The following is an 18,547-nucleotide window of genomic DNA, read 5'->3' on the forward strand; positions in this document are numbered from 1 at the left end:
AGCCAAAATCACCTTTACTCATTATTTCAAAGGCTATTTTCTCTTCAATTCTAGAAACACAATCCCACTGTTTAGTTTTCTCAGGATAGCATCCAGGCTTTCAAGAATTTTCTTCATCATATTTCTTTGCAAGATAAAAGTTAAAGTAGTTCTCTCAGAAGAGAAGTTCCTTCATCCTCTTTCTTTTTCTTCTCCTCAGTCTTCCTTCATATACAAGAGGTAAGTCTCTCAAAAAATTTGAGTGTCTATAATATCTGTGAAAGAGGTTATTGAAGCTGGTGTTAGACTTACTTAAGTACAGATTTTTTCCTCTCATAGAATATAAGATTCCTGAGTCCAGGAATAATTTCATTTTTTCTTTGTATCCCCAGCACAGTGTCTTGTATAAAATAGGCACTAAATTAATGTTTGTTGATTGTGTACCTACTTGGTAAGATTTAATTGCTCCTCTTAATTCATTTTCTAATCTCTAAGCATAAGTCTTATTATACCTTTCCTCTTCTTGAAAATATTCAGTACACATTAGTGAGGGGGAGTCCTGGGTGAGAGTGGAGCTTGGCAAGGACCTGGCACTGTCCAGTGCTGAGGGAAGAGGCTCAGAGAGGTCAGACTTGCAGCCTGCCTGTTGAAGGTCAGTTTCTTTTTCCTTTCTAACAGCTGGAGCTGATCTCACCCTTCCAGCTCTACCTCAGTCCTGAGCACTTCCAGAATATGGAGATTAATCACTAATTTCTTTTTCTTTATACCATTTTTTGGATTCTTTTTTATTTGATATGATTTTCTTATACCATTACTGCTGAATGCTAGAAGGCTCTTTCCAAGTTCTGCCAGCAGACTTTGTATTTATGTTCCTTTGTGCGAGACTGAAGGTGGTATCCTTCACCAACTGGAAACAACCCCAGAGAAACTGTAGAGACCATCCTCCCTTCTTCCTGTGCTCTTCAGCCAGCCTCCAGACCAAACAAGTTATACCAAGCTTGCTACCCCATTTGTGAGACCATTTATCTCTAGCCCACATATTTCGGGACCCCTTCCTAACCTAGAGAGTAGTGGATGGGCTGCTTCTCTGTGGTGATGTTAAGTCAGGGCACCTCTGTTCACAAACATTTAGATAGCAATGTCTGCTAGAAGTCTGTAATATTGGACTTTTAATTTCAATCTGCTAGTAGCCTGCCCCTGTGTTGGGCAGTTCACAGGCAGCACAGTACCATTATTTTATTTCTTCCCTCCTGTACACCCTTTGTTTCATGGCTGATTCAAGGAATTGAAGTTGAACACATATTTTTCTTGGAAGATATACTTCCCAATAAATCAAGGGGAGTAAGAATTCTGAAAACACCTGCTCTTTGGAAGGCATTTTTTTTGATACATGGGAGGATGACCTCAATTAAAGCTCTTTACTTGTAGAGCAGGAAACTATGTGTCACAGTAGAGTGCTGGGCCTGGAGTCAGAAGACTCATCTTCTTAAATTCAAATCTTGCCTCAGACACTTTTTAGCTTTGTGACCCTAGACGAATCTCTTAATCCTGTTGCCTCAGTTTCCTCATCCGTAAAATGAACTGGAGAAGGAAATGGCAAACCACTCCAGTATCTTTGCCAAGAAAACCCCAAATGGGGTCATGAAGAGTCTGACACTACTGAACGACAACAACCTGAAGAGTGACCAGGAGGCTTTACATGGTGCAAAAGCTAGTGCCAGAGGCTAGGACAGCCGTTCTGAGTGTGAAATCCTGCTGGGAAGGAAGGATTTCAGTGAAGTATCTTCTGGGACACTTATTCTGTTTCAAGCGTGGACACACTTGATGGCTCTACAGTTTTGTTGTTTTGTGTTGTTTTTCATTCAGAAGCACTTTATGTACCACTTAATCAAGAAAACCTCTCCAGCAGTTTGCCCATATTTCTTCACTTGACCATTATTTACACTGGCACTGAAAGTGTAATCTATTGTAGAAAAAAAAACCCGGAAGAGACATTTATTGCCTGCTCTGTAACAAGTGCATGCCTCCTTGTGTGATAAAGTATAAGGCAGACATTTTTCTTACTCATGTTCTTGGATAGAAGAGACTAGTGTTCATGGAAGTTTCAGAGAAGACAAAATAAAACTGAATTCATTTTCTCTCACTGGGGAAAAAGTCTTATGTGTCTACTTTTTTTTTCTTTTTAGTGAGGCAATTGGAGTTAAGTGACTTACCCAGGGTCACACAGCTAGTAAGCGTCAAGTGTCTGAGGTCAGATTTGAACTCAGGTCCTCCTGATTCCAAGGCTGAAGCTCTATCCACTGTGCCACCTAGCTGCCCCCATGTCTACTTCTATGGTAAAAAGTACAAACTCATTAGCCTGATGTTCAAGGTCTGCAATTTGGCACCACCTTCCTTTTCTAGGCTAATCTCATATTATTCCTTTCCATGGAGCTTGATTCCATTCTGTGCTCCAGTCAAATAATGCCACTCTCTGTCTCTGGAATGCACACTTCATTTTTCCATCTTCCTGGCTTTGCTCACACTATTTCCCTTTGTCATGAATGTCAACCCTCCAACTCTTTCCATAATGGATTACTAATCATCCTTTAAGCCCCCATTCAAATGTCATCTCTTCCAAGAAACCTGCCTTAACACCCTCCCAACCCCCAATCAATAATGATCTTTTATTCTTTGGATTTTTTATAGCACTTTATTCTGCACTTTTTTGGCCTTATCTATTGTTGTATATAATATTATATGCAACTCTTACATCCTCAGTTCAGCTTGGAATTCTATGAATGTAAGGATTGTGCTTCATCTAAACTTTGGGTTCTACATGAAGTAGGGATAGAATAAATGTTTACTGAATTGTATAGGAAATTGAGTTGAGAGAAAGATCACTATGTCTCCACAAATGAACAAGTGGTTTGTTGATTTTTTTTCCCCATTGAATTTCCTGTGTTTCTCTAATAAGACCAGAATGAGCCAATGATTCAGTTCTCTCAATGGAAAAAAATCAATCAGTGTGCTAAAGATATTTTTCACTCTTCAGCCTGTTGCTAGAGCATCACCTTCTGCTGATACATCCTCAACTGATCGTTTAAAAATGGCATCAGAAGTAGATTTTTTTTAGTTGAATGGGCTAAAAAAAATGCTTACAGGTCTCCCATGTGAAAATAGTACAATGCGTTGTTTGGCTAAAAAATTAGCAAATTGTTTGTTGCAATTAGTAGGTTCATTCTGAAAAAAATTCATCCTTTCTGTAGAAAAGGGGCCACCTGGTTGTCTGATTTCCATATTATTCAATGACAATACTGTGATCCTGTCTTCATTTTCCTATATAAAGGGATGATCCACTGTTGCGTCATTCTTAGCAGAACTGAATGTCTCTAAGGCATAATAACTTCATCGGCTTCCAGGGCAATTGGTGACTAAAGGTAACAGGAAAAGGATGGCTCCTTTTCTTATATTCAGGAAAGCATTTAGATCTGACTTGCCAACAAACCTCTCAAGACAATGTGGCTGATTGTTAAAGGTGAAAAAAAAATCACAATTCTCCAGTCATGGAGCCTGAGCCCCATAGTTAAGGACCAATTATGTGATGACAAACATAAAACAATCTGGTGTCTGACACAGCTAAGATTCCCTACTTAAAAGTAAATAGAATGTGATTTTTTTCTTTATATTTTCTAGAGGTAAACTACTTGAGATGAATATAAGATTTTTCTAAATTAATTGACTTTTTTTAAGTTTTCAACATTCACTTCCATAATATTGAGTTCTAAATTTTCTAAATTTTCTCCCCCTCCCCAAGACAGCATGCAGTCTGATACAGGCTCTACATATATATTCATATTAAACATGTTTTCACATTAGTCATGTTGTAAAGAAGAATTAGAACCAATGGGGAAGAATAAGACTTTTTCATCTTGTGTTTTCTTTTCAAAGGTTACACTAAAATTAGATTGAGAGCAAAATGTCAATTATATTGAAATTTATTTGATTTATTTGATTATGAAATTATTTTATTATGAAAATATAGACCACCTGCATTGATTTATTTTAGTATACACATGATTTTTTTTCTTTTTATTAACCTGACAACAATTCTACTTACATTGCGCCCAAGATCAGGTTAGATATTAGTATTGGGGAGGTGGGGGTTCTAAATCTGTTATTTCATTGGTGTTCATTACTTCCCTCATTGGAAGTAATTGCTCATTGGAATTAGCTCTTCCATGTAGATGCTAAGTTTAATTTGATTTCATATTTGATCCAGTATTTAACATTTTTTTTATTTGACCTGTAACTTGATTAATATAGGGGACTTCTAGATGAAGAAACTCCTTTTATAATGCAGATCAACACCTCAGTAAATTGGCAGGAGGCCTGAAAAAACATGATTTTAAGGGTGATAGAGACATTTTGAGAACCCTAAACAAAATAGAGGCAGTATGGCATAGCAGATAGATAATCAAGCCCCCTTAGAGTCAGAAACATCTGGATTAAAGTCCTGCCTCCAACACATGTGTGAGCAGGGCACTTCTCTCACTGACTCAGACCACTGGGTCTAAAACTATAAAGTATAAAGAACTGCCCATCTGCGTCAGTAGAGGAGTTAGTTTGTTTTTCCACAATGGTAGTTCTCCAAAAAGGTCTAGGCCTCTCCCCTCACCTCAAAAAACAAAAGACCAAATGAAGATTTCTATATGTATTGAGTGCTGGGATCTTTTTCCCTTTACCAACTGCCCACATGAAATATGTCTACCAGAGAGAACTGGAAGGAGCACCACCCTCTCTGCATTATATTATGTGGCACTAGTAACTAGCAGAGTCTGTTGACAAATTTTCTAGGTGGGAGTTCTAAGACAAAGAAGTGAAAAAAAAATCCCCTCAAATGACCCTTCATGTCAACAGAATCTTTGATACAAAGATTACACTTTATGTCATGGTCTTCACTACCAAGATGAAAAATCTCAATATTTCTCCAAGTCTGTGGGGAAGCAAGTCACCTAACCTCCATCAAACTGAATTATATCAGTAAAATGAAGATGATAAAAATAACAACACTCTAGTACTTGAGAATTTACACAGTACTCTATTTACAACAGAGTGCCAGGGTTGGAATCAGGAAGACACATCTTCCTACTTACTAACTGTGTGACCCTGGGCAAGTGACTTAATCTTGTTTGCATCAGTTTCCTCATCTGCAAAAGGAACTAGAGAAGAAAATGGCAAAGCACTCTAGTGTCCTTGCCAAAAAAAAAAAAAAGCCCAAATGGTATCACAAATTGGACACAACTGAAAAATGACTCAACAACACTAACTACTCACAACAATCATATGAGGGTGAGAACGATGTTTTCTTATCCCCATTTTCTATCTGAGAAAATTGAGATACAGAGAGGTTGTGACACTCCAGGATCAAACATGTAATAAATGTCAGAGGCAGGAATTCAACCCACATCTCCTAACTCACTCATTACACTACATTAGAGTGCTTCCACTGTTTACAAAGCACTTTTCTCACTACAAAACTCTAAAGTAGGGAGTACATTTATTATTATCCTCATAATCTGTTACGATTTCAAGTCTCTATGATTTAGTAGAGCTTTTCTAAGTCTTTTTCCTGCTGGTTACCTTTCAGACACAATGAGGTACGTCAAGAGAAATTTAGAGGAAAGATTTTGAGGGCATATCCCTAAATTAGTCTTTACTTTTAGGCTGGTAGCCTCATGGGGTGATTGGATTTAGAGTTGAAAAAGACATCTGAGATCGTCTAAACTAATACCATTATTTTATAGAGGAGAAAACTGAGGCCCAAGAAAAAGAAATGATTTGCCAAGTTTGCATGTATTATCTATCATCTATCTAGTCTGTTTATCTATCTATCTATCTATCTACCTATCTATCTATCTATCTATCTACCAAGTATTTATTAACCATCTACTATGAGTAAGGCATAATGCCTAGTGCGAGGCATACAAAGCAGTTTCTGCATTCAAGCAGTTTACTTTCTGTCAGAGGAAAAATCATTTATGCTGCTAAGAATATACAAAGTAAATGCCATGCAATTTTGGCTGAGAGGGAGCTCTAGCATCTGGAGGCATCAGGAAAGGCCTTGTGTAAGAGGTGCTGTTCAAGCTGATTTTTGAAAGAAGTTAGAGATTCAAAGCCAAGATTTAAACAGAACTTCTTACTACAAATCCAGTGTATTTTCCAGTTTGATTCAAATTTGATTCAACAAGCATTTGCTGACCACCTAATTATATTTCAGGCACTTTTTTAGACATTGAAATTTTAAAGAGAAAAATAAGGCAGACCCTGCTCTCAAGAAAGTTACTTTATGCTGGTGGAAATCACCACGTACACACTGACCCTCATGATGATTTTTTAACTGAGTACCTGACAATTTGTGCTTAATATTCTGCTGACATCCAAATGAAATGTTTCCAAGGTGAAATGTAATGTGAATTATTTGTCCAAGCCTCATTCTTTCTGAGTCTTGAATTTTATAATATAACAGGGTAGCCATTCTTTTCATATCAGATTGAAGAGCCTGTTCATTCCATTGCCTTTTTCTTTAGAAGATTACCCTCAGTGATTACATTCCCAAGATCCTTGGACCTGTGGCTTTTGAGCAATACATTGGCCCATACAAAGGCTATGATCCCACTGTGAATCCAACAATATCCAACATATTTTCAACAGCAGCTTTCCGCTTTGGCCATGCAACTATCCACCCAGTGGTAAGAAGGCTTGATGCAAGATTTCAGGATCACCCAGACCTCCCAAAATTACATTTGCATGAGGTTTTCTTTAGTCCATGGAGGATCATCAAGGAAGGTGGGTTGTTTTTTACCTTTGCATTGTGGTTGCATTCTTCCATTGTTTCATCAATTGTACCTAATTTCATTCTAAGATCTCAAAAGACCATTAGTTAAAATTTATTTCTAATTTAAGTGACTGGACATTGTCCAAAGAATTACCATTTTGTGAAAGGAAATTACAATTATTCCATAGCTTTGTGAAAACACCTGCTTTTCATTAGAACCAACTTGCCACCTGATTTTTGTCTTTTTGAATAAATAGGATGCACAATTCCAAATGCGGTTTATTCCAAAGTATGCAACTCATCTTCATTTTGGCAGTTTTAGACAGAAATCTCTGTTTAATTTTAGTATGCCATAATGTCATTTTTTCCATTACCAATTTTTTTTAACTCGGTAGTTATATCTACCACCATATGGCATTTGCTAAGTGGGTAAATTATAATTCTGAATGAATTTTTAAGAAACTTTAATTTATATGTTAGGTTGTCCAGCAGTCAATTACGAGTATATATTCATTGTTCAATACCTATATTCTCTCCTAAAGTCCTACTCATGAAAAGCAATCTCTTTGAGTTTGAAAATTTGAACATAAATGTCTCCCAAAAAATGGGCTTCAAGAAATGATGTCTTTTTTTTTTTTTTTTTTTTTTTTTTTTGGTTTTCAGAGTTTGGGTTTGTTTGGTTTTTGTTTGTTTGTTTTTGTTTTTGCTTTTTTTTTTTTAACCACAGCTTCTTATGAAGACTATCTACACTAAGAAAGGGTTCTTTCTCTACTGGTGAAGCAATTATTCACACTAATGAATCCACAGAACTTTGACGTATTCAAATAAATAAAACCTCTGTCATTACTACTTTCCTTTTTTTGAGAGGGGGGAATGGTGAATTCTTCCCAGTTCTATGCTCCTCCCAGTATTGTGGTTTGTTGTTGTTGTTTTTTTTTTTGAGTACCTAAGAGGTCCTCAGACAAACTGAAGAGGTGATCCTTTCCAAGTGGATGAAAGGGGAAACATGTACTATATACTAAAGGTCTGCCACATCCTGGGGTGTGGGATGTTCTAATTGGGATGTTCTGAATAATACTAGCAGCAGGAATAGGAAGAGTAAAAAACTCACTGTCCAAACTGTTTCCCTCATAATAGACTAATAAAGTAGATATTGTAAGTTTTGGTATGCCTTTGTAGGAAGAAACTCAGGCTCAGGGAGACAATAAAGACTTACCCAAGGTGTTAAAGATGGAAATGTGGCTTGAGGGAAAGACAAATGACTGCATATGACATCCTAGCTACCAAATAGCACTGTTGCTCTCCAGTTAATGACTGATGGAACAGATCTGGCAAACTGGGTACCTGGACATAACTTTGATCATGTTTCTTCCCCTATCAAGAAACTTCAGTGGCTTTTTATTGCATCTGGAAAAAATACAGACTGCTTAATTTGGTGTTTCAAGTCTTTCCCAATCTGAATTGAATCTGTATTTCCATACTATTTTCACATTATTTCCCCTTACATATACTATATTCTAGCCAAACTAATGAATTTAGAGGGAGCTAAGTCTTAGTGTAATGGATAGGGTGCTGGGCCTAGAGTCAGGAAGACCTGAGTTTAAATCCAGCTTCAGATACTTGCTAAGGAACCCTGGACAAGTCATTAACCTCTTGCTGCCTCAGTTTCCTCAACTGTAAAATGAGGATAATTATAACAATTAACTCCTAGGGTTGTTTTGAGGGTCAAATCTCTTAACAATTGTAAAACACTTAGCACAGTGCTTGCTATATAGTAGATACTTGATAAATGCTTGTTTTCTTCCTTTTACTCTTTCTTTGTTCCCTATCCAGGTGTGGGGAACCTGCAGCTCCTAGGGTACATGTGGCCTTCTAGGTCCTTGAGTATGGCCTTTTGACTGAGTCTAAGTTTTACAGAACAAAATTTTAGCTAGGCCCAGTCAGTTCATAAGTGATTTCCACATTGAAGGAAGCCATACATAATCTCTCAATACCCAACTAGCACCATCCAGTCTTCTACTTTTTAGAAAAATTGTACATAATAGGATCATAGATTTAGAACTGAAAGGTATCTTAGTTCACAGATACCTAATCTAACTCCCTCATTTTATTTTATTTTTTTGCTGAACTCCCTCATTTTAAAGAAGAGGAAACTGAGGCTCACAGAGTTAAAGTCATTTGGATGAAGTCACCAAGGACATGTAATATTGAAGGAATTCTATTAAACTTGGAACTTCAGGGTGTATTCATATCCTAGAAGGCATATATCTGTCAGCAATAATTAGTCTAGGGTCTGAAATGTTATTTTTTCTAGAAATTTCAAATGAAATAACTTCTTTCTCTCTCAATTCCCACTATTTCAAGGTGGCTTGGATCCTGTGATAAGAGGTCTTCTGGCAAGGTCAGCAAAATTGCAGACTCAGGAACGAATGATGAATGAAGAACTGACTGAAAGGTTCTTCATATTATCTGATAATGGCACCTTGGATTTAGCATCACTCGATCTGCAGAGAGGGAGGGACCATGGTCTCCCAGGTCTGTGATTAGTTCCTGAATTTTATTTTGTAAATGAAACACATAGATATGATTTCTAATTTGGTAAAAATATATATAATACTTATTTTTTTTAGTTACTTATCCAAACTAAAATGTGTCTGAAAACAGATGACAAATTTCTCCTTGTTTCACCTGTCTTGAACTATATCATACAGTTTGTCCAAAAAAGATTCTTCTAGCCAGAGTCACTAGAAAGTTTGGTACCTGGAACAAGAAGAGTGAAACATCCCCTCAAATCAACTTTGAAATTCATAATATAAAAATAATAAAGTGATAATTAAGGTCACTTCAGTTTAGCACGAGTGGATATTGCTTATACCCGCACAGAAGCTCATAGATGGTCATCGTTGTTAATACTCTAAATTGTGCTATATTTTAATCACTTCTTATTTTAACTATTCTTGCCTACTAAGTGCTAAGGTCTTTGGTAGTAACTAGAAACTAGGTGGCGCAGTGGATGGGGGCATGGAGTCAGGAAGACCTGAGTTCAAATCTGGCCTCAGACAGTAACTAGCTGTGTGATACTGGCAAGTCATTTAACCTCAGTTTCCTCATCTATAAAGTGAGCTGGAAAAGGAAATGGCAAAGTACTGCAGTATCTTTGCCAAGAAAACCAATAATAGGGTCACAAAAAGTTGGACACAACTGAACAACAATGTGTTTTGATAATGTTGGATAAGTACACCTGATAAGTTTTGCCCCCAAATCCCTGGTTTCCTGACAATTACACATCTATTTCTAGTTTATTGACTCACTGATTTAGAGCTGGAAATAACTTAAAGATCATCCAGTCCAACCCTACCCTCATTTTCACAGATGAAGAAACTGAAGCCCATGGAGATGAAGTGACTTGCCCAATGTCACAGGTAGCAAGAAGCAGAACCAGGAGTGAAACCCAGAATTCTCTGACTCTGAATCCATTGCTTTTTTCCCACTATATCACACTGCTTCTATCATGTAGGAAAACAATAGTATGAAGCATATTTATTATTAAGTCACAATTTAACATGTAGACATGCATTTTAGAAGGGACATTGACAAACTTGGACACTTTCAGATGAAAGTGTGAAGTTTAGAAACAATGTTGATTGTTGGAGGATATGGGAATGTTCATCTGAGAGGAAAGAAAACTTAGAATATGATCATAGTCTTCAAATACTTCATAACAATTAAATTTGAAAGAAGGATTCTTCTGTGGCTAGTTGACTCAGACAATTCTTCACATCTTCCATCCACCCTGGACATCATCTTAGGATATCTTGCTGTCTGTTCTGCCATGATGTACATATTCTCCTTCCTGTAGCCACTTTGTCTCCCAGTTTCCACTGCTTATTTTGGGAACAGTAAACAAATCCAAACTATCATTGCTTCTACAGAGAGTCTGATCATTGATGGCCTTTATAATTCCACTTACCATTCTTGCTACTCATTAGACAAAATCTCCCTTCCCAGGCTACCATTCTCCTATATACTTTCCCTTTTTTAGAATATGAGGTCCTCAGGGGCAGGAACTGACTTGCTTTTGTCTTCGTATCCCAGGCACCTGTGCCTAGCATATATAGAAGGCACTTGATAAATGTTTTTTCATGAACTCATTAATTCAGTAGATTTGTCTTGCTTAGTCCCAGAAGGAAGATCAAGGGTTAATGAGTAGAAGATGCAGAAAGTTCTTGACACTGGTAAAAACATTCCTAACAATTGGAGGTATCCAGAACTAGAGTGGCCTGTCTTGGAAGACAGTGGGTTTTCCATCATTGGAGATATTGAATGACCAGTTAATCAGTCAACATATATTTATTAAGTGCCTACTATGTGCTACGCAGTGAGCTAAGTGCTAGACCACTTGTTCACTTATCAAGTCCATGCTAAGTTCTAGAATTGACGGTTAGGATTTTATTATAGGTACAATTCCTGCATTGGATTTCTGAGGTCTCTTCTTACTCTGAATTTCTATGATTTTGTGTTCTTCTTAGAAAACCTATATAATATGGGTTAGAAATGTCATTTGAGAGTAAAGTGCACAGGAGAGACCAAAGTGTTGTTTTCACACATGCAGACACATGTTACATATAAGTTTTGCAGTTGTTAATACCATTCTGTCCCCTTTCTTTTTCTGTTGTATTTAGAGTATTATTGTTAGAAATCATAACCCATGCTTCTAAGGTTAGTTATGTCATAAAAAGCATTTACAAATTCTGTGATACACAGATGGAAAAAAGAGAAAGGGCTTATGTCCATCTGTGTAGGGCAGCCTGCAATGAGTCTTCTGCTCTATTACTCCTAAGCCTTTTTTCACACCATTTCTCTTCCCCTGGTTGTTGTTTCCTCTCTATCCTACTTACTGAAACTAAATACACATTTTAAGGAGCAGCTCAAATGAAACTTTGTCCATGAAATTTGCCTTGGTTATCCCAGTCCACCATGGTCTTTGCCTTCTCTTAACTCACCTCATATAGTATTTGCATGTGTCCTTGTAATATTTTATGTAATTCTTTCTATTAATAGCTGTCTTTTCATGTGAATAATATGTTTTGTTTTCATTTACTGCCTCCTTCTTGTCACCTTTTAAAACCCATTCCTCACCCCATTTTCTTGAAGCACAGAGCTAGAAATGCCTGCTTAGCTTCCAGGAAACAAAGCAGGTGCCACAATCATCACACCAGCTGACACTGACATTGCCCTTGCAAATTGTTAAAGCTCTTTAACATCACTGTCACATTTACCTAGTATTTGAGGATTTCTAATGTGTTTTCTTTACCCAGTAGAGTAGGTAGTAAAGGTACTATGACCCCCAAGGTTCCCTTCTAGGTCTAATGCTCTTTGTTTTATGCCATTCACCATGCTGCCCCTCAGAATATCAGTGGAAAGATGTGTGAACATCAGAAGTGTCTATAGTCAGCATCTTTTTCAGAAATGAATTTGATGGGTGAGGAGGCAGAATAGAATGCACCCACGTGAGCTCAGAGGACTACATGTTCTCTGGCAGTGAGCAGAATCAAGCCAACAGAAGAATTAGGATATGAAATGCTTGTCATAAGTACATAGTGGGGACCTTCCATGCATAATAAATTCTTCTATTTTTAGTCTGAAAAGATTTACAATAAAACTGCATGCCTGACCCATACTTTTAAAAGAGACCAAACTGATCTCTTTGCCCCATGCCAACTGAGAAATGTTTTCCAAAACAAACAAACAAACAAGAAGAAGAAGAAGAAGAAGACATAGAATTTTAGGAAAACTGAATTTGGCATGGGAAGACTTGGGTTGTAATATTGACTATGCTAGTTACTAGCTATGTGACCTTGGGTAAAGAGCTTCACCTCTCTGAAATTCAGTTTACTATCTGTAAATGAAGATAGATGATATCTATACTCCCATCCAACTCAAAACCATATGACAATAAGGTCTAAAATTGGGTCTTAAAAAAAAGATGACATACCTGAATCCTTTATCTTTCACCACCATTCTTTGTATTTAATATTCTCACCATGGAAAATTAGATGGAATTGTCATTGTTCCTACTCAGAGCAGGAAAAGAAAAAAAAAATAAATTAAGAATATATTTCACAAAGTATTTAAAGCATAATCAAACAGTGACATGAAAATAATATCTACTTAGTCAATTTACTGTCAATTTTACCTAAGAATCTCTTTCCCCATGTGGTATCTAAAACTTTAGTCTTCTAAAGATTTTTTTGTGCACATACTTTAGTCTTTCAATAGATAAGTTTTATTTATGTGGGTACTTCCCCAACAATACAAACCTTAGCCAATACTGTTTACTTGTCTACATAACTCATGCTTGGGCTGTCCTAGAAATCCTGAATACTGTGTCCATCTAATATGCTATATCTCTTCCCCCTGGATTTTTCAACATCACATGGGAACTATAGCATGCAACAGACAGGCTAATCTTTATCATTCTTTTTTCCTGGCCATACCACCTTATTTTCCAATCACTTCTAGAGGTGTAGTTATGTCACTCCTTGTATACCAATCATTATTCATAACATGTTGTAGCCATTAACTCCCCCCAAACTTCTCTCCACTGTTGTCTCAGTTACAGATTTCAGTTTCAATTTTGAAACTTCAAAGATTGTTTAATTCCATAATCTGCATCTGCATAGCATCACCAGAAGAATGTTCCTATAAAAGTCATATTTTTGTTGTCATTTATTTGTTTGTTAAAGAGATCATTTTGGAATTGAAAGCACTGCAGTTTCCCAAACACAAGCCAATCTTCTCTGTGCCTCTTATGCGTGTATACATGATTATACATATCTAGAGACATATTTTTGCTTTTATTGGTTATTTTCTTTTGAAAACAGTGTGCACTCTTTTACCACCTATAAATAGTCTTTGAAGAATGTATTTTAAATCTTGTTTTTTTGCTGCTTTCAGAAATGTGAATTTGAAGATCATAAAGATAAACTTAGACCATTATTTCTTAAGCTGGTTTACAGAAGACCTAGGAATTTTGGATAACCACATTTTACAATTTAAAATATGTAATTCAAAGCTTAGGCTTTGAGCATTTTCTATATTATGTATTTTCTCTTTTGTCTAGCCCTCATTTTTCCTTTGAGTGGAAAGTCCTTCCAAGTTGCCTTCTGTGCTTTGAACCCTTTCTTCTCCTCTGATCAAGATTTTTCTTCTCCAGCATTCAAGCAACTCCTAAAATCCAGTTTCCCCTTGCCATCCCAAACTAATAGGAAGAAATGTGATTATTTTCCCCAACATACACCTGTCTAAGTGTAAAATACCTGCTAACAGCAGTCTGCTAACTCACTGACCACAATATACTTGTGCTATTGCTTTGAACAGACTAGAAATATCAATGACTAGAAATATCAATGTGCATATAAAGGTCCTAGTATGTGTCAGAGGTGAGACAAACCTTGGTTAGCCACTCCTGGTTTTAAGGGAACTCTCCATCCAGTAATTCATGTTGTGCAACTTTGGGAAAGTCATCTAGTCTCATAATGTTTTATGATACTTTCTAAGACTCTAAATTGCAGAGAAATTGCCTACCTGCAGTGGTAGAGAGAGTTTCCTCATGTGGTAATTCAATATGCTAATGAAATCATATCTAGTCTTATTTGCACTATAGGTCCCACACTTTTTTTAAAATAAACCTAGCCTTTATAAAACTTGAGCATGGTTTATAACCATACCTATAGCATACATTAATGATACAGTATATGCAGAATTACAAAGAAAATGCCAGCAATGATGATAAAAATTAATTTTTAAAAAATTATTAGAATTGAAAGAAATATTTTAAAAGGTTCATAATGAATATATTTTATATAATAATTGTGTTTTTCAGTGTATACCTATTTTTTGTATACCTGTAAACTTTCAAAAAGATGTAATTTTGGAATACAACCTCCATTTGGGGGCTATTATATTCAGACTAATATGATATTAACTTTGGCTTTTTCCAAACTTTTTTCACATATATTATTCACTTGTCTCTATATCATTTTAATGTCTATTTGTATTTTTCATCATAAACTTCAAGACAGAAACAATTACAATTTCCTTCATATAAAACATAGAAACACAAAAATTAGCACTAAGTAAATAATTTGCTAGTGAGGACATAAATCCAGCCAAACACTTCAATCTACAGTTGTAATGCTCAGACCTAATAGCCCTTTTACATGATTCCTATGGCTCGTTAAGATCATTAGAGTCTGTATTATAATTATATTATATGAGACTCTCCAGGGCTTCCAGTAACCATGGGACTATTTTACTCAATAATGCCTGTATGCTTATTGAAAATATGTGTATTGAAATATTAAGTTGATAAATTTGTTTCAGCATTACTAGACAAAAACATAAAATAAAATCCTTAAATGCATTTTCATATCTGTAGGTTATAATGACTGGAGAGAATTCTGTGGCTTACAGAGATTGGAGAATCAAACTGATCTGTACACTGCTATAGCCAACAGGAATATAGTGGAGAAGATCATGGAATTATACAAGCATCCTAATAATATTGATGTCTGGCTAGGTGGCCTAGCTGAAAACTTTCTTCCGGTTGCCAGAACTGGTCCACTATTTGCATGCATAATAGGAAGACAAATGAAGGCACTGAGAGAAGGTGATTGGTATGTGTTCTGTATGTTATTATGATTGCTTATGAGCCATGTTATCTACTTGTTTTCCAAAAGAGTCATCACAGAATGAACAGATTATATATTTCACCCAGACAACATTAAGTTCAGGAACTCATAATGTGTCCTTAAGAATTCAAATGTCATTTTAACTGACTCTGAGACAATTGGAATATTTGATGAATTTTTGATGGTAGAATCAATCTTGTGTTCTATATTTTCTACCTATTTATCTGCCTGTTACTGTTCTATATTTATCTGCCTGTCTATGAGCTATATCAAAGTCATAGACTTTCTTTTTAGTACAGAAAAGTGTCTTTCTAATTCATACTCTATGTGTTTTCTCTCTCCTTCTCACAGGCTTCCCTACTCCACCCTAAGCATAGAGGGAGTATAGGTATCAAAAAAATTAGACACTCATGTTCTTTTTGTTTCCCCTCAAGTTCCCCTCCTATGTGCACTTACCCTCATCTCCTTCTTCTTAAAGTCAGTAATTTCGAGCCTGAAGTCTAGTTGAGCCACTGGGAGATGGGAAATTCAAAACCTCTTTGTTTCAGTTTTCTAAATCTGTAATCTCCATCTTTCAAAGAAAGGTGATGAAAATAATGAATCACTAATTAAATAAACACAAAGAAGAGAACAATAGCAAATGCTTTTGGTTTTGTGTTGAGATGTTTTTGTCTTTTTTTTAATAAGCCCTTTGAGTCAGCCTTCAGGGTTTCTGCAATGGATTCATTCAAGCAAGCTTATGTCCTTGAAATAGAGAATTCCCAAAATACAGAAACAAACCCCAAACAGTAAATCAACTAAATAGATACCATTTTCTTGATATTGTGCAATTATGTTTCAAATATTTTGTGAAATATATCCTGTACTAAAAACTTACAGTCAATCAGCCAATTAATCAATAGACATTATTGTTTGCCATGGACCAATTAGGTTACAATAATTACGTTATAAGGGAAGTTAAGAAGCAAGCCAGCAGTAACATGTATAATGTGATAGGGGACAAAGATGTCTTTTCTCTGAAATGAATGTTGAGGGAGGATAGAAGTTCTAAGAGGTAGAAATAAAGGAGTGAATTCCAGGGATGGGGGAACAACCTGTACAAAAGCACATATAAAGCTCCTCCCACTGCTGCTACCCCACCCCTCTGCTTTGAGGATACTTTAGGCCAGAGTCAAGACAATAAGGAATGTGGCTCAACAGTAGCAGAATGTTGGTGAAAATCAGAAGGAAAGAGAAATAGGGCCATGTGAAAGAGACACAAGGACAATGGTAACTGCCTCTTACCCGTGCTGACTGCTGATTCCACTATAAACCATGATGGGTCACCTACAGCCAGACAAGTTCAGAGTTCAGTTTCAGTAAACAGGCAAACCTCCTAATTCTCCTAAATTCCTGTCAGAGCGTGCTGAGAAGCCCTCTGAGAAGTCCTGGGTCTGCATCTAAAGAACAGTCCTACAAAAAGTATCAGGCCAGCATTCTGGGGAAATTATGGCTGGCTTGGCTTACTCAAATGAAGACTCCGACTGCATACTCTGGAAATCCTAGATCATGATCAGTCCCACATCTGGCTAACTTTGGATATTTAGGAGTGTTTTTCCTGTCATTGTTTTATGTTGTTGTTCAGTTGTTCAGTAATTTCTGACTCTTTGTGACCTCAAGGACCATAGCACACCAGACACTTTTATCCTCCACTATCTCCCAAAATCTGTCCAAGGTCATGTTCATTACTTCCAAGGCACTATCTATCTATCTTATCCTCTGCCATCCCTTTTCTTTTTGCCTTCAATCTTTCCCAACATCAGAGTCTTTTCCAATTAGTACTGTCTTCTCAATATGTGGCCAAAGTATTTAAGCTTTAGCTTCAGTATTTGACCTTCCAGTAGATAGTCTAAATAATTTTTTTTAAGTATTGACTGGCCTGATCTCCTTGCTGTCCAAGGGAATCTCAAAAGTCTTCTCCAGCACCACGGTTTGAAAGCATAAATTGCGCATGCTCAGCTTTCCTTATAGTCCAACTCTCACAGCCATTCATTACTAATGGAAAAACCATAGCTTTGATTATATGAACCTCTGTCAGAAAGGTGATATCTCTGCTTTTTAATATACAGTCCAGATTTGTCATAGCTTTCTTTCCAAGGAGCAAGCATCTTTTAATTTCATGACTGCAGTCATCACCTACAGTGATCTTTGAGCCCAAGAACATAAAACCTGACACTGCTTTCATTTCTCCTCCTGCTGTTTGCCAGGAAGTGATGGGACCAGTTGCCAAGATCTTAGTTGTTGGGGGGTTTTTTTATGTTAAACTTCAAATCTACACTCTCCTTTTTCGCCCTCATCCAGAAGCTTCTTAATTCTTCACTTTCTGCCATCAGAATGCTATCATCCATATATTTGAAATTGTTGATATTTTTCCTGGCAACCTTAATTTTAGCTTTTGATTCGACCGGGCCGGCATTTCACATGATGTACTCTGCATATAAGTTAAATAAATAAGGTGACAATATACAGCCTTGTCATGTTCCTTTTCCAAACTTAAACCAATCAGTTCCATGTTCAGTTCTACTTGTTGCTTCTTGGACCATTTACAGGTTCTTAAAAGATAAGTAAGATGATCTAGTACTTCTGTCTCTTTGAGGTCTTGCCAACTTTTGTTATGATCTACACAGTCAATGTCTTTAGTGTATAGTCTATGAAATAGAAGTAGATTTTTTTTCTGGAACTATATTGTTTTTGTGTTGTTGTTTGTTTGTTTTTTTCATAATCCAGAGAATGCTGGCAATTTGGTCTATAGTTCCCCTAGAACTAGAATTGTTTTATAGCTGGTCACATACTTTATTATGCATTGTGTTCTCTGGTTATTGCATATTGTTTATCTAAAAGTAAAGATGTTACATACAAAATTCCCACATATATTTTAGCTTCTGTGGAAACCCAACTCCATTATGTCAAGGTCATCTGACCAGAGCTTAAGTACCAAAGTACAGAGGGAGACAAGGTTAGCCAGTGAGTGTGCTCTCAGAGCTAATTTTGATTGGGTAGATCCCCAAATCCTTGTACC

At 36.5% G+C, this 18,547-nt stretch overlaps 1 protein-coding gene across 1 annotated transcript in view; it reads left to right on the top strand.

Moving 5' to 3' along the window:
* TPO (thyroid peroxidase) overlaps window positions 1–18,547 on the top strand; it is a 206,482-nt gene that overhangs the window by 92,151 nt on the left and 95,784 nt on the right. Inside the window, exons 8-10 of the mRNA XM_027840445.1 lie at window positions 6,549–6,807; window positions 9,161–9,331; window positions 15,237–15,474. Coding sequence (XP_027696246.1) covers window positions 6,549–6,807; window positions 9,161–9,331; window positions 15,237–15,474 — 668 coding nt within the window. The remainder of the gene's footprint in view (window positions 1–6,548; window positions 6,808–9,160; window positions 9,332–15,236; window positions 15,475–18,547) is intronic.

This window comes from Vombatus ursinus, unplaced genomic scaffold (genome assembly GCF_900497805.2).
Source record: "Vombatus ursinus unplaced genomic scaffold, bare-nosed wombat genome assembly UNPS02014841.1, whole genome shotgun sequence".
NCBI lineage: Eukaryota > Metazoa > Chordata > Mammalia > Diprotodontia > Vombatidae > Vombatus > Vombatus ursinus.